Here is a 14901-nt window from a genome sequence, read left to right on the forward strand (position 1 = left end):
CATGGACGATATCCCGCAACCTGGCTCGCTCGAGGCGGAGGCTGGCGTGTTCTGCTTCAACATTCGACATGACCGGTACACGCTTGATTACCGGCGGTGCGGATAAGACCATTAAGGTGTGTTTATCCATCTCACCTCGCCGGTTTATCTGACCCCGAGACAGGTTTATGCTGAGCAATCGCAATGATGTACTGTGTCATGCCTTGTAATGCTTGATTGTATTGTTCTTTCTGTATCATTGGAACTTCGGGCTGCTTATAAGTATAGCTCCCGTGAGTTCTTGCTTGTGCCAGTGTGATTGACAATCAGCACAGGTGCTTCAGGGGATCTCCGTTGCAATGAAGCCTTAGTGGCGTTGGTGGTGACGAGCTAAATCGCGACCTGGTAGACATACTGCTTGGGGGTCTCTAGGTTGTTATCCAGTGTTTGGGCATCAGTCGGCTATTTTCTCGTATCACTGCTGTCTTGCTGGGCAAGTGACTCAGAATGAAACTTGAGCTCACAGTAGTACTCATAGACTCTAGTAAGTTAGTAGCGAATAAGTACACGAAGCACGTGAAGCGCGACACGTACCACCACGGGCGCGTCTGGGACGAGTGCTGCATTGCCTCGGCCACTCAGGTTTTACAACGACCTCCTCCTCCCCACGTACTCCCTCCCGCCTCCAGGGTACGTGCGAAATGGACATCCTACACACGCAACTCGGTGCAATCGAGCGTCGTCTGGCATTCGTCGCCGTCGACTCGATAGACTGGAAGACCTATGTGCAAGCGTTCTCGTGGGCCGTCTGCTTGTTCGAGTCCTACCTCATGTACGCCTTTCGCCTTTCAGATTGCGGTTTGACCTGAGAGGTGCTCCAGACTTCGGCAATATCCTCTGTACTCTAAGCCTACACCCCCACCAGCGCTCGCAGAACACTTCACCGGCGAAGTGTACACAAAGTCGCAGGCGTATGGCAAGGACAAGGCCAAGTTCTCGCTCGTCACAGGCTTGTACAAGCAAGCGGTGGACTCCTTCATGCTTCATTATGGCATATATGCATGGGCATGGGGCGTAGCAGGGAGTCTGACCGCGAGGTTCGGCTATGGGCCTGAGTACGAGGTAAGTCGAGGACTTTGAGCAGAGCTCACGACACCGGTCAACTCACTCATTCACTACTAGATCACCCAATCCAACGTCTTCGCTATCGTCCTGTTCTTCGTGTCCTCGCTGCCCAGCCTGCCGTTCTCGGTCTACCAGACGTTCGTCCTCGAGGAGAAACACGGCTTCAACAAGACGACACCCGCGCTCTTCGTCGCCGACATGCTCAAGGGCTGGGCCGTCGGCCTCGCCCTCGCGCCACCCTTTCTCTCCGCCTTCCTCTGGATCTTCAAGTGGGCCGGCGACCGCTTCGTGCCGTGGCTCATGGCCTTCATGTGCGTCTTTCTGTTCCCAGTTGCCCAGGAGTCTTGCGACAGACGGATGGGTGCTAACTCGGGCCGACAGGATCGCGTTCCAGCTGACGATGGTGGTCATCTACCCGACGCTCATCCAGCCCCTGTTCAACAAGCTCTCGCCCCTCGCGGACGGCGAGCTCCGTACACGCATCGAGGCGCTCGCGGCGCGCCTTAAGTTCCCGCTCACGCACCTGTACGAGATCGACGGCTCGAAGCGCAGCTCGCACAGCAACGCGTACTTCTACGGTCTCCCGTGGGTGCGTACCGTCCTGCGTTACCTCATGTGTGGTTTGGAACTCATTAGAATCAACCCAGAGCAAGCACATCGTCGTCTTCGACACGCTCATCCAGCAGAGCAAGGCTGGCGAGGTCGAGGCCGTTCTCGGTGCGTTCCCTCGCGCACCTTTTTCCAACCGAGTACGGCATACTGAGGCGCTGTCGGCGGATAGCACATGAGCTCGGACACTGGTACTACCTCCACCCGACGAAGATGATGCTCGTCTCGCAGCTGCACCTCTTCTCCATCCTCGCGCTCTTCCCCGCCTTCCTGCACGCGCCGCCCGTTCTCCGCGCGTTCGACTTCCCTGCGCAGGTCGCCGCCCGCCCGCCCACCATCGTCGCGTTCCTCCTCTTCCAGGTGCGTCGCCCCTCATCCGCTCTCTTACTGGGCGAGCTGACGCCGTGCAGATGATTATCTCGCCGCTCGAGTCAATCGCGGGCATCGCGCTGAACGCGGTGAGCCGCAAGTTCGAGTACGAGGCGGACCGGTTCGCGTGCGAGCTCCAGAGCATGCTCAAGGCGGAGGAGATGGCCGACATGGGCGACCGCCTCGGCCGCGCGCTCACCACCCTCCACGTGAAGAACCTCTCTACCGTCTGGGTTGACTGGCTGTGAGTACCTCGCGGTGTTGTCTCTGAAAATGCTGACGCGCTGCAGGTACTCGGCGTATCACCACTCGCACCCGACCCTCACGGAGCGGTTGCGCGCATTGGAGGGCTTCAAGAGCGCCGCGGCGAGTGCGAGCAAGAAGGAGCTTTGATGCACTCCGCCTTCGAGGGCACAGGTGTGTTCTGTCTCAGAGACGTGAACCTTCTTGAAAAGACCACCCACGAGGGAAAGTAAGTTATGTAGGGGGGAATGATTATATATTGTTATCTCGCACAGGCCTATGGACACGGACTGCGAAAGTAACTACGACCCGCCCTCAGAGGCGGTCTGCTTCAGCCGCCGCTTCTCCGCCCACTCTCTCGCTCGCACTCGTCTGGCGGCTTTCGCTTCGTCGTCTTGGACATCCGCAGAACCCATCGTCGGCGGCTTCTCGTCCGTCTGCGACTTTCTCATCGTCTTCTCCACATCATCTCCTGACCGATCTGAGTCACTGTCAGCTTCGCTGTCCGATCCACCGTAGCCCGCTAACCCCCCAAGGCTAGATTTGGGTTGCGCCTTTTGCTCTTGTTCCTTGTCCATCCTGGCGTGAGTCTTGGCAAGCCGCCACGCGCGGGACCAGCGGCCCTTGAGGAATGCGAAACGGCGGTCTGCGCCGTGATTCGCCAGGATGCGCATCTCGAGTTGTGCAGGGTTCGGCGAGCTGAGGACGTGGGACGCCGTGCGGCGCATGAGGTCCCTCTCAGTCTCGTCGGGCTATGAGATCAACGAGGTCAATACTTTGTAAGATGTAAGGTCGTCGGGTTACAGACCTCTTCGTCACTCCCGCCCCATTGCTCTTCGGCAGGCTGCTCGTCTGCCTCCGCCTCCGCCTCAGAGCGTAGCGCTCGTAGTCGATCCTCTCTGCCTTGATCAATGAGACGGCGTCGTTTGTCTCTCCGGTATTCCTCGACCTCGTCTGATGAGAAAAAGAATGTGTCTTCTGCGTCGGATGGTAGGTCGGACCACCCGCCGGGGGAGCTGGGCACGTCTGAGGGTATATCGTACGAGATGGATGGTAGAGCGTCCAGGAGCAGTCGTGCATCGTACCTGCACTGTATGTTAGTACTTCTGCGAAGTGAAGAGATCGAAACGAGCCGTTCCCGAATGTTTGAATTCACCAGAGTCCTGAGTCGCGATCACAGCCAACGCCCCGTCGGTGCCCTACGGAGGTGCGTAGCAGGCCAGTGCTGGGAAAGGCCTACCTGTCCATCCACAGACCCTCCGCGTCCTCTTCATCTCGCCGCTCTGTGGTGGAAGCTTGGCCGAGCGAGACCAGCTCCTCTCCATCGTCCTCAACCTCCACACGTCCACCGGCAGCGCCCTGCCACTTGATGAGCCCTTCCCCGATACGAGCCTTGCGTTTCCCGGCGTCCTCGTAGTAAGACACTTCCAGAGAGTCAGCCGCTGCGTGGGCTCGAGGCCCGCGGACGACATCCGCTTCGTGCGCCTGGACGAACAGTGCGGGATCCGGTGCGCTGGGCACGTCGTGTTCCTCTGCGACGGCCCAGCGGTCGCGGCCGCGAGGACGCGGAGGTTGTTTGCGCTTCCTGGTCTTTGTGGTAGACATAGAACTTAGCGTTGTCGATGTATAGGGCGAGGAGATACTAGAGATACAGCGCGTGCAGCGTTTGAGGCCCAATGAAAAACGCATCTGCTGGGAGATGATCCAAGCTGCTGGGAGCTGCGCGCGTCGTCGAAATGTGCCCGAATCTGCTCGGAGCTGCTAACAGCTTACAGCAAAGTCACTAAATGACAGCTTGTCAGCGAGATAACTCGTCGTCGTTGGTGCTTAGAGTCTTTTGCCTCTGAGTTGGAGCTGTAGCCCATCGATATCGCTGTCGAGTCCACCCCCTTGCGTTAAGCACTTACGGTACCACTGCGCGGTGCGCATTATGATATCGCTAACGTTCCCGCCCGTTCTGGTCTGACGTAATGTCTTTGCAGCGACGGCCGTCGTCGTCGTCGACGTCTTCCTGCCCCCCTCTCTCATGCTCTTACCACCACCATCACCTAATGTAATTGCCCGCTGCTTGTCTACCGCCCGCCCGCTCACCCTGCTGTATGCCCGTCTCATCTGCTTACGTGTCTCTTCTCTCGCCCATGCATCTTTCTCACTTGCCACGCACCTTCTTGCCTGCGCGCACACCTTGCTCGCCCGCCCCCTCCTTGTTTTCCCTCCCCGCACATCTCGCTCACACTTTAGCTGCCCGTCCACTCGCACGTTCGTTCCTAGCACACCGCGCCATGTAATGGACGGCCTCGAAGGCCAACTTCGGAGTGCCGACGCGCGTGCCCAGCGCACTGATTGGCTGGCGCCCCACCCTCGAACGCGCCTCTGACCGCGTCTGACGGCCTCCCGACGCTGTCTCGACGGCCATCGTCCGCCAGTCGAGTCTCCGTCGAACGCCCTCCAAGCACCCGTCCGTCGCACTCTGCCTTCCCCCTGCGCTCTGCTCCTCGTTGCCCTCCCGTCGTCTCTCTGCCCCCCACGCCTTCCCCTTGCTCCTCCCGTGCTCGCCGACACGCCAGCTCGATCCACGCAGCCGAGGCGAGTCTGCAGACACTCCCAATGTATCCGACCTTGTTCAGCTTGTAGAGGCGCGTTTCGTTGTTTCGTGACTTTGTCGTGCGCATTTATTGAGTCTATGCGCGGCACACGAAGACCTAATACGACGACCTCGCACGGGATACGCCCAGCCCCGACTCGTCGAACCATACGCACTAGCGACGCGACGGACCCCACCACGCAACACACGACGCGTGGTCAACGACGGAGCGACGTCACACGGCGTCGCTCTGCCACCCACCTTCGTGGACATCCCTCTGAATGACGACGATGCAGCCGCTGGGCCACGCATGCGACATAGCGTGCCCAGACGCATCTGCTAGAGCATGCACGCGCACGACAGGCACGGCGTCAGCCGTCTTGGACCCTTGGTCTACGAATGTCAATCGACTACGGTACGTGCTATCGACTCGACCCCCATCTGTGCCCCGCTACCACGACAGTACCACAGCTCGATGCTTCTCCCCCGAATCATCAAGTGTGGTGTGCACGCATGTCACGGTCACTCTCGGCTCGACTTTCAGGGACCGGACGATTCCCTGTATGGAACCGTTCAGCGAGTATGCAGTGCACCGTGCCCAAAAGACTGACCTACCACGCATCACTCGACCCTCGTACCGAGCGCACGCGTTCGCCATCGTCACGCATGGTTGCGTCACGGCGGGGCGCATCGAGGGTCAAGTGGGTCAATCAGTGAGTGACCTCGCACATATACGTCGACGTGGATTCACCTGTTCACCGACGTCCATGCTCATCGACATACGCACACTACGACGGCACCACACACGCTCGACTGATGAACGGACACGTCAGCAGGGAGACGCACGTGGACACGAACACGAACTTACCGTGCGAGGGATCTGTGCTGCGCGCAGGACAAGATTGGGAGACGGGAGGAGCTGGTGGTCTGCAAAAGCACGTCGCTTCCCTCTGCCTTATATCTTTGTCCGTGAGTGCGAGATCCCACGCCGTCACCCGAAACTTCGCGTAGCCATGGCCGCCCTCCCTCCGCGGATGCCTAGCCGACTCAATGGCATTGTAGACTGGACAATGACTGATGCAGTACAAGCAGAACCAGCCTGAGGAACGCACGCGCAAGTCGTGCGTTTTCATGACAGGAACCACCATCGATGCGAGGTATGTTCTATGGTACGTCTCGGAGTGTACATCGCAGATAGCAAGACTGATACCTGTCCGATGACACCAGCGAGCGACAGGAAAGAAGGCCCTGAATGTTCCCGACTTCAATTATTTTTTTTTTTTTTTTTTTTTTTTGGAGGGCTTTAACAGACGCCGGCAGTTGACAATTGGTCAGCCCCGGACGTCCAGCTTGCGAACGGGTTTCCCCGTTAGTGCAGTCCACGGAAAAAATGCTGTTTACACACGGTTTCAACAAACCAGTGTGGGGCTCGTCACCCGGGGTCTAGGAAGAGACGGAGAGTTGGTGAACTACCCACTAAAAAGCCTCTGCACTGGGTCCAGTCTTCGGGGAGCGCGAGTTCGTCGAAGATTGTGCCGTTCCAAGTGGCGGTGATCAGATCGCGGTTGAAAGCTAGTTTTCCGTATTTACGCCTTGTGGCCTCTGCATCCGTTGCAAGTCTACCGTTCAGAGTGAATATGAATTTACGTCGTACATGGGATTCCACGTGGTTCCAATTTTCGTCGGTCTCGTGACCGATTACCCTTTCGCAACGGAGTTTCCATATTAGGTGGGCTGCTTCAGAGATGAGGATTCTCCAGAGTCGAGTTGCTCCAGGCCTTATTTTGTTTTTGCTGTCAGTCCATTTCGCAAGTCCGAGGCCGTGGATCGACTCCATCGTTGGAGTATTCCACGGCAAGTTTTTCTTTTTCCATATCGAGGCAGCTATCCCCCATATCACTTTCTGACCTGTGGCTCGGCACTCGAAGAGGATATGTGAGATCGATTCGAGGGCCCCGCAGAAGCTGCATTGGGCTCTGTCCTCATAATTCGGAATTTTCAGCCAGAATTCACCGCATTTCAGGCCGCCATGGATGCTCTTCCACAGGAAGACGGCGAAGGGTCTGCTGAAGTCCTTGTGTCGGCTGGTTAGCCAGATCGACGCATGTCCCACCGGACCGGTCGTTATGTTAGCTTGGCGGATGGCGGTCAAGTTACGCTCGGTCATTTTCCGCATAGGGGTGTCCTTATGTTTGAGGATGCCTCTGTATGCGATGGCTTGTGTGAGTGTCACAAGGCGGGCGCCGGTGACTTCAAAACGGGCATCACGGGTTAGAGGTGCGTGTTCTTTCCTAGTGAAATCGAGGTGTTCAGGACTGGATGCTTGTTGTCGAGCAGTTTCCAATGTCTTCAGGTCATTGGGTTTATTCGCGCGTCCGAATGTAGTGGGCGCGCATCGCTGCCGCAGTTTGTTCAGTATCGTTCTCATATGTTCTTCTAGGGCGACGTCTACCCAGCCTCGGTCCTCCCATTCCGGCAATTTATCCATGATTGTTTCGGCCAGTAGGCTAGTTGTGCATATTATGTGTAGAGGCACGTCAAGTGGGGTTTGTTCCACAACGTAGATGGCGACCGCTAGGTCGCCTGGGACTATTTGGTGAGTATTCCTCTCAGTAGTCACCGTGAACAGGGCGTTCCTGGCGTCTTGTGGACCGAAATACACTGCGTGCGGAGGGGCTGGTTGGGGAGGGTCGTTCCTTGATGATTTCTTTACCGCGCGCGTGGGGAAAATATAGACTGTCGTTGCTTCGTTATGGACGATCCGGCCCGGTCTCTGTCTGTGGGTGGGTGGGTCTTGTTGTGTATGCTTGCTGACGAAAGCGCGGAAGGATTCAGATATGCCTCCGCGTGCGGTGATCGATGGGTTGAAGAGGACGGTGTCCCCTTCATCGATCTTGGCTCCATCGTTCTTGGACACTCTGCGAGACGTGAGTGTCAGACCGTCTGTGTAGTTGGTCACCAGCGGGTTCCATTTCGGTAGGATTTCACTCAATATCCTGAAGGCTGCTAATCTACACTTCTCCGGGTGTTTACATCCGTCTGTTCGTGAGGTTCGGCATTCAACGCATGGGCAGTTGTCCTTACCCCAGTGGGGGGAGTGGGTTGCGTCGGGATGGACGTGCCGCATGTTGATCGCGTGGAGCGCAGCAGGTCCGATATGAGGTTGACCGCATGGTTGTCTCTCAGGCATTTGCTAACTGCTGAGTTGTTTAGCCTTCGGAGTGCTTTCGTGGCGCCTAGGTGATACCACGTTGGCAGGAGCTTCTTGAGTGGTTCGTCTACCCGCAGCGCCTCAAGGTGAACTCCGTATTTCTTGCTCGTTGACAGCATATCTCTGATATACGATGGTAGGCCGGATTTCGCGCTTCGCGAGGTGTTCCAGCTTTGCAGGAACGTGTTTAGTTGGGTCTTAGGTTGGATTGCCCCGGCTTCCTTGGTTACGTGCTTGTTTATAATGGCATCCATCGCGTACGCCCAGGTGGGTCTGTTACTCTCGAGGTTGAGATACCGTTTGATCCACATCAGGTTCACAGCTTCGTTTCTGGCCTTTATGTCGAGAAGACCGAGGCCGCCCTGTTGGACGGGGAGGTGCAAAGTGTTCAGGTTCACAGGGGGGACTCCGTTATTTCCCCACATAAAGGTGCGGACTATCTTGGTGAGTTCAGTTTCTATGGACTTGGGCATACCTTGGACGACGGTCAGGTATTGCGAGATTCCCCCCGGGCCCATCTGAACGATGTGCCTCTTCCCGAGCATCGAGGGTCGGCATTGGCCCCATCTCTCTAGGAAGGCACGGATCTTCTGGAGGGCTGGGGTCCATACGCTGACCTGGCTTACTCCGTTCCCTACCCAGGCTCCGAGGATCCTAACAGGTTCGCCCTCCTTTGCTATGCGGACGTGGGGTGGTATGATCGGTGAGTTCTGTTTTTCGGGGTCGAGGCGCCGGGATTGGAGCACCGCGTGTCTGTAATCTTCCGAACCGACCGGAATGACTTCCGTTTTTCCGTCGTTGAACTTAGCGCGTGAGGCCATGCACCATTTCGTCAAGATCGTCCACAGAGTGGGCCATTCGTCGCTTTTCGACAGGAAAGCGGACGTGTCGTCTGCGAACAGCTTGGTGACTAGTCTATCTTTTGCACCGGGAATGGCGAAGCCTTTTAACTCCGACCGCCGGAGTGCGTGTGCTAGTGGCTCTATTGCTATGTCAAATATAAGGCATGACAGTGGGTCGCCTTGGCGTACCCCTCTGGTAACTTTGAAGAAGGAGCTAGTCTCACCGTTTACAATGACTACGGTTCGCGCGTCTGAGTACAGGGTTTTGACTTTGTCAATGAAGTGGCGAGGTAGGTGGAAGGCTTCTAGGGTTCGCCATAGGTAAGCATGGTCAATTTTATCATATGCTTTTTCCTGGTCGAGTGCGACGATGACGCCGTCCTCTTCTGTAGCTTCAGCGTAGTCAACTAGGACGCGGCATGTTTGCGTTTGGTCCTCAATATGTCGGCCGGGGACGAAACCAGCTTGGTCGTCGTGTATGATCTTCCCTGCGACTTGGCCTAGGCGTGAGGTGAGTACTCTCGTGTAGATCTTATAATCCGTGTTTAGGAGAGTTATAGGTCAGTAATTGCTTATTTCCCTTCTGTCTCCCTTTTTGTAGAGCGGGCACAGCCATCCTTCAGCGAAGTTGCTGTTAGGAGGGAGGCCGTTTACTTCCATGTCGTTGTACAGGCATTCGAGGTATTCCAGACTGTTGAAGTCGCCCGCGTCGGAGTCTCCTGACATGAACACCTTCCAGAATTCGTAGGGGATGCCGTCTAGTCCCGCGGCACGGCCTGTTTGTGAGTGTCTAAGGGCTTCTTTTATGTCCTCTTTGCTAACAGTCGCTGATAGGAAGTCCTTGTCTTCCTGGTCGAGGGCAGAATTCACCGTTTGCAAAACTTCCTCGGTGGCCGCGAGTTGGCCATCTATTGTAAAGTCTGGTGGGTTTGTATTTTGAATGTTATCATGGTAATCTTTTGCTAGTTCCGCCATTTTGTCGGAGCGTGTTTCAAAGGTTGGCGGGTTCGAGGCGGGGATGCGAAGAGAGTACATCACATCACGCGGTCTGCGGTCTCTGTTGATTGCTGACCAGTATTTCGTCACCTTTTCAGAGTTCATCACGTAGCGAGCTGTTGTACTCAGTTTGGAGAGGGATCGTTTCATCTTCTCTAGCTCCAGTATTCTATTCTGGAGGACTGCCGCATCGTTCTGTAGCGGTTCCGAGGAGTCTGCGACAGGTGAGTGACCGATTTTATGTAGGTGTTCTGTGAGCTTTTCTATTGTCGCTTTTAGTTTAGGGGCCGATTTTCGCAGTTTGTCTCGTGCAAGTTTGACAAGGTCTTTCTTGAACTGGCTGTGGACGTGTTGAGGTGTGCGATTGTGGTCTCTATGTTCTTTTTGGGTCAGCGCCCTCATTTCTGATATTGCCTTCTTCCCTAGGGTTGTTACATCTCTCCGGAAATCGTCGTTTTCCATGATATGGATTGGTAGGGCCCACCGTCCTCTGCCTATGAAGGGAGTGGTTTTCGCGCTTAGGGCTGCGCTAACCAGTCTGTGGTCAGTGCTTACTCCCGTTGTTTGTATCGTCCATTCATGAGATGTTCTGATTATGTCATTTGTTGCGTATATTCGGTCTATCCTCGATCGCGTTATGCTGCCCCGTTGTGGGAATGTGAAGTCCTTCATTGTGGGTTCTGTCATACGCCATCCGTCATACACATCTAGGAAGCGGAGGAGATCACGCAGGTTCTGAACAGCTTGGGGCGAGTCTTCCCTAGCTGGTTGTCTGTCTATAGCTTCCTCGACGATGTTGAAGTCTCCGGCGAATATATCTGGTTTTCGATATCTTCCCTTTTCAGCTAGCTCAAGGAGTAGTTTCCAAAAGGCTGCATTTTCATGCGCGGGGTTTGGTGCGTATACATTCATGATCGTAAGGTACTTGTCAGCGTGCCAATGCATGCGCAGAATCATCGCTCGACCAGGGATGATTTCCGAGAACTGGATCCCCTTCACATCGACAAGTTCACGGTTAAGGACAATGGAGACGCCCTGGGTGGACGACGCAGATTCTGAGCTAGAGTTGTGTAGAGTTATGCGACGGCCGTATAAGCGGTTTATCATCTCTTCGTCTTCTTTGGTTAGGTGGGTTTCTTGTAAGCAGAGTATGCCGATTTTCGCTTCTCGCATTAGTTGATTCAGCTCATTCCATTTCTGATTATTGGGGCTTATTATCCCGCTCCTTCCGTTCATGTTCAGAGAACCGATATGGATATTAGCTTTTGTCTTACGTCCTGTTCTCGGCGCTGATTCTCTGTGTGCCTGGGTTGAGGGTGTTACCCTCTGAGCTCGGGCTCCTGTCCTTTCATCTCGACGAGGCGTGAAGAGTGAGGTGTCAGGAGCAGCCCCGTCACCGGGTTCCTCCATCCGGTCCTCAAGATCTGCTTGGACGGGGAGTTCGCAGGTCTCTCTTGGACGGAGGAGATGTGTGCCGTGTGCCAGATATGCATCCGTGGGGGGGGGTTTGTTTCATGTATGTTCGCCGTTGCTGTTCGCTTCCCGGCTACAACGATCCACCGGGGGCGGAGAGCGCTCCTGGCTCTCTCAGGGGACACGCAAAGCTAAGTTGCTTGGTTTCTCAACCCGGACAAGTCTAAATAGTGCCCGTTTCGCTGTTTAGAATGCGTCAGAAGACCGAGGCTTTCCTGTCCTGCTTAGAGCAGTCAGTAAATTTGGGCACCCGGGCAGCTGGGCATGGGGGATAGGGGAGTTAGTTCAGAATGTAGGAGACATCACTTTTTAGGATCACGCTCGTGGGCCGTTATGCGGAAGATGCATGATATTCGAGGTAGGATTATACAAAGGCGACAGGCGACAGATAGATCGGTATTACGACGGTACATGTTACGCACGCTGGCCTGCTCTAGCATCGTTGAAACGTCCACGGCTGTTGCCGCCGCGAGTGCGTCCGCCGCGTCCGCCACGACCGCCTCGACCTCTCTGGTCATTGTTCTGACCGCGGCGGTTGTTGGCAAGGGCATCGCGGACTTCTTCCAAGGTAGGGCCGTGCCAGCCGGGAGTTGACGGCAAAGAGCAGGCTGCAGTGGGATGGTCCGCAGCGTGACAGTACATGCAGAAGAAAGTCGTTATGAGCGGTACGGGTGGTCCAGCGAAAGCATTTCCAAAGGGGAAAGCGCGGACGCTGTCGCGGAAGTTCACCCATTCCGCTGCGTCGGCGGTTGGCGATTCAATGTAGAGGAGAGCGACGAGTTCCTTGTCATCGTTGCGGCCTTCCCGTATTGTGATCATGCGGACGCGGATAGATTGGATGATGAGGCGGAAAGCGGCGTCGGCCGTCAGGTGGCGCCACCGGCCTCCAGCGTTGATGTCCGTCGTGATGTGGTTGATGGTGATGCCGGACAGGACCGCCGATTTGAAGCCGTCGCCGAAGGCGGCTGCTAGGCCCTCCTCGGTGGTCACGCCCAGGCGTTCAGGGTGAAGGAAGCCCCAGATGAAAGTAGGTGGGTCGTGTGGTGCTGCGATCGCGCCAAACGTCCCGTACGTGGTGGAGGCCCATTGCTGGCGCAGGATTCGTTCGCGTTGAGCAATCGTAAGGTTACCGACACGGTAGTAGTGGGGCTCGGCATTCGGACGCGGCTGTGGGTTTGCGGCGATCGGTTGTGTAACGGTCGCGTCCGGAGCGCCGAACTCGTTCTTCAGGATCGCAGCTGCGACGCAGAGCCGTCCATAGTTACCCTTATCGCACGCACCGGTACCTGGGAAGTGGATGAGGACGCAGTTGTCGTCCGCCGTTGTCCAGAGGACGAGTTGTTCGGCCTGAACGTTGCCATACGGCGCGTAAGGGTCATCGCTCTGTACCGGGAACCATCCGCCCGGCGGCGCGCGGGTCATCGTCCGCGGGCCGGAACTGCCGTGCGAGGGAGGCAGGGGAGCGATCGGACCAGCGGGGAAAGGAGCAAGCGGGGCGATCGGCCTCACGTTGAATGGGGCCGGAGGTGTGATCGGGCGGGCGCGTGGCGGTGCGATCGGATCGTCCGGGAAGAGGGGAAAAGGACCAGGAGCGTAGTGAACGGGGCGCGGGTGGAGCAGGTTGGGAGGAGACCGCGGTGGTAGCATTCCCGCAGCACTACCAGGCGGCGAGGTAGGTCGTCTGGAGAAATGGGGCATCGTGCTGGTGTCGTTCGTGGTGACAAGAGGTGAGCCAGGATACTCATCCTGTAATGTGATAACGTACATGGACGGGGCTAGAGGGTCGCCTTGGTTCACGCCCATTGGCATACGTGACGGTCCTGCAATTGTCCTCGAGGGCGGTCTCGTCGATGGTTGGTGCGTGGGCTGTCTCTCTTGGAGGAGCGGTGGAGGAGAGGCAGATGCGTATAGGTCTGCTGAGGTATTAGTGCACGTCCGGTATTGCCTGGATAATAAGGCTATTTACCTTCTATGTTCCCCTCAATTTGCTCAGCGACGGCCAATACGTAGGGGCTATCTTCACGTAGGCTTTGCTTGGCGAGGTATTCGCGGACGCGGCTCGAGCTGCCCGGGACGCTCCATACGTACGGCTGACTTGGTGACTTGCCGCCTGATACGAGGTGGGCGGGGATAGCGACGACGGGTCGAGGTCGGTATTGGTCAGCGGTGAAGTACGGATTGAGACCGTAGAACATACGTATTATCTCCGTTGATAGCTCGATTTCGTCCGGCTCCCGCATTGCGAAGTCCGATTCCTCCATGTCCGACGTTGTAGCGGCCGGAGGGTCTCCATCGCTGCTCGGAGAGGAGAGAAGGGAGATGACGACCGGGCGGACGTTGGGAGGCGGGAGAGGAGATCTCGGGGAGAGGCCTGGACACGCGGGATCGTACCAACTTCGGCGGTGTTGCCGTCTACGTCGGTCGACACTCTTCGGCGCTTTCGAGCGTCGCTGACGGACCTCTCTGATGGTCGCTGCGCGGGCGTCGTGGTGTCTATGGGGTAGGTAGGCCTATCCCTACGTTCACAGGCATCTTGCCGGCAGCCTTGGCGCTCTTTTTTGCGCGCTGTTTCTTGTTTTTGAGCTTAGAGGCCGCTGCCTTCTTCTCTGCACGCGTACGGGCGATTGGGGCGAGGTTGATCTCTTCTTCCTCGACTTGAAAGGAGGATGTTAGAGATAGAAGTATGGAAGGTGTGTGGTTGCGTACTTTTAACGACCACTGTCGTCTCTCTCTCGCCTAGGTTCGTATCCTTCCCGACCTCCGTGGCGTTTCCGTCGATCGTCGACGCGGCCTCGGCTTGCTCTTGGGAGTTAGTGAGGGAGGGCGTGGCTGTAGCCTCAGAGGTGGTCGCGGTGTGCTGTTCCGAGGTTGGCTGAGGCTGAGGCGGAGGCGAAGACGAAGCGCGCTTCGCCGCCACCATGGCAGCGTAGGTGAGGCCGGTACGTTCGACGGGCGAGACGGCCCTCGGGGACACCCAGGGGTTGCCGGAGACAGCGACGGGAGCGGTGCTGACGGGGCGGCGTATGGGAGAGCCGGCGCGGATGCCAGTCTTAGAGCGCGCGAATGTTGGGCTGGACCCGACGAAACGAGGAAGCGAGGTGGACCCATTTTTCGTGGGGGTTGAGGGCTGTTGCATGATGGGCAGGAGCTGGCAGAGGGGAGAGTTTTCTAAAGTGGTGAAGAGCGCAGCCACCAGTGCTTCCTTTTATCCTCATGGCCAGCCATTGAGTAATCCTGTCGATGTGACGTCCAGGATTGGATGTGGCTCGTTGCCCGTGCGGCCGGCTCGTTACCCTCAGTGTCATCCTGTGCATGCCGAGCTTAGGATGTCTCAGGTATTTGCTTTACTCACGCGGCGACACTGGGCGGCCACAGCAATAAATTGCGTGTTCGTACGGGAGGCGGGACATTGTTCAAGGCGTTTCTATCCAATTATGACGGATTTACCGCGTGACTTACCATTGTCCTAG

The 14901-nt window shown here is 56.7% G+C and overlaps 4 protein-coding genes across 4 annotated transcripts; 1 reads left to right on the forward strand and 3 right to left on the reverse strand.

Annotated features, from left to right (window-relative positions):
- Positions 1 to 680: 680 nt before the first annotated feature.
- B0H18DRAFT_1124117 (peptidase family M48-domain-containing protein) lies at positions 681 to 2475 on the forward strand (the record flags this gene model as incomplete). Its single annotated transcript, XM_048034797.1, has 8 exons — positions 681 to 811; positions 861 to 1101; positions 1162 to 1415; positions 1486 to 1693; positions 1752 to 1821; positions 1886 to 2073; positions 2124 to 2326; positions 2373 to 2475. 8 exons carry the CDS (start codon positions 681 to 683, stop codon positions 2473 to 2475), a joined length of 1398 nt encoding a protein of 465 aa, XP_047887787.1.
- A 152-nt stretch (positions 2476 to 2627) lies between these two features.
- On the reverse strand, positions 2628 to 3412 carry B0H18DRAFT_884683 (uncharacterized protein; the record flags this gene model as incomplete). The annotated part of the gene is made up of 2 exons (XM_048041035.1): positions 2628 to 3077; positions 3134 to 3412. Coding segments are annotated over 2 exons (729 nt in total), but the record flags the coding sequence as incomplete, so codon positions are not given.
- Positions 3413 to 6341: 2929 nt separating this feature from the next.
- On the reverse strand, positions 6342 to 7487 carry B0H18DRAFT_884659 (uncharacterized protein; the record flags this gene model as incomplete). The annotated part of the gene is made up of 1 exon (XM_048041032.1): positions 6342 to 7487. A coding segment is annotated over one exon (1146 nt), but the record flags the coding sequence as incomplete, so codon positions are not given.
- A 3790-nt stretch (positions 7488 to 11277) lies between these two features.
- B0H18DRAFT_958762 (uncharacterized protein) lies at positions 11278 to 13240 on the reverse strand (the record flags this gene model as incomplete). Its single annotated transcript, XM_048042726.1, has 3 exons — positions 11278 to 11382; positions 11854 to 12039; positions 12143 to 13240. The coding sequence occupies 3 exons, from the start codon at positions 13238 to 13240 to the stop codon at positions 11278 to 11280; spliced, it is 1389 nt and encodes a 462-aa protein (XP_047887790.1).
- Between the last annotated feature and the right edge of the window lie 1661 nt (positions 13241 to 14901).

This window comes from Fomitopsis serialis (genome assembly GCF_022376445.1).
Source record: "Fomitopsis serialis strain Sig1Antser10 chromosome Unknown B0H18scaffold_115, whole genome shotgun sequence".
Classification (NCBI taxonomy): domain Eukaryota; kingdom Fungi; phylum Basidiomycota; class Agaricomycetes; order Polyporales; family Fomitopsidaceae; genus Fomitopsis; species Fomitopsis serialis.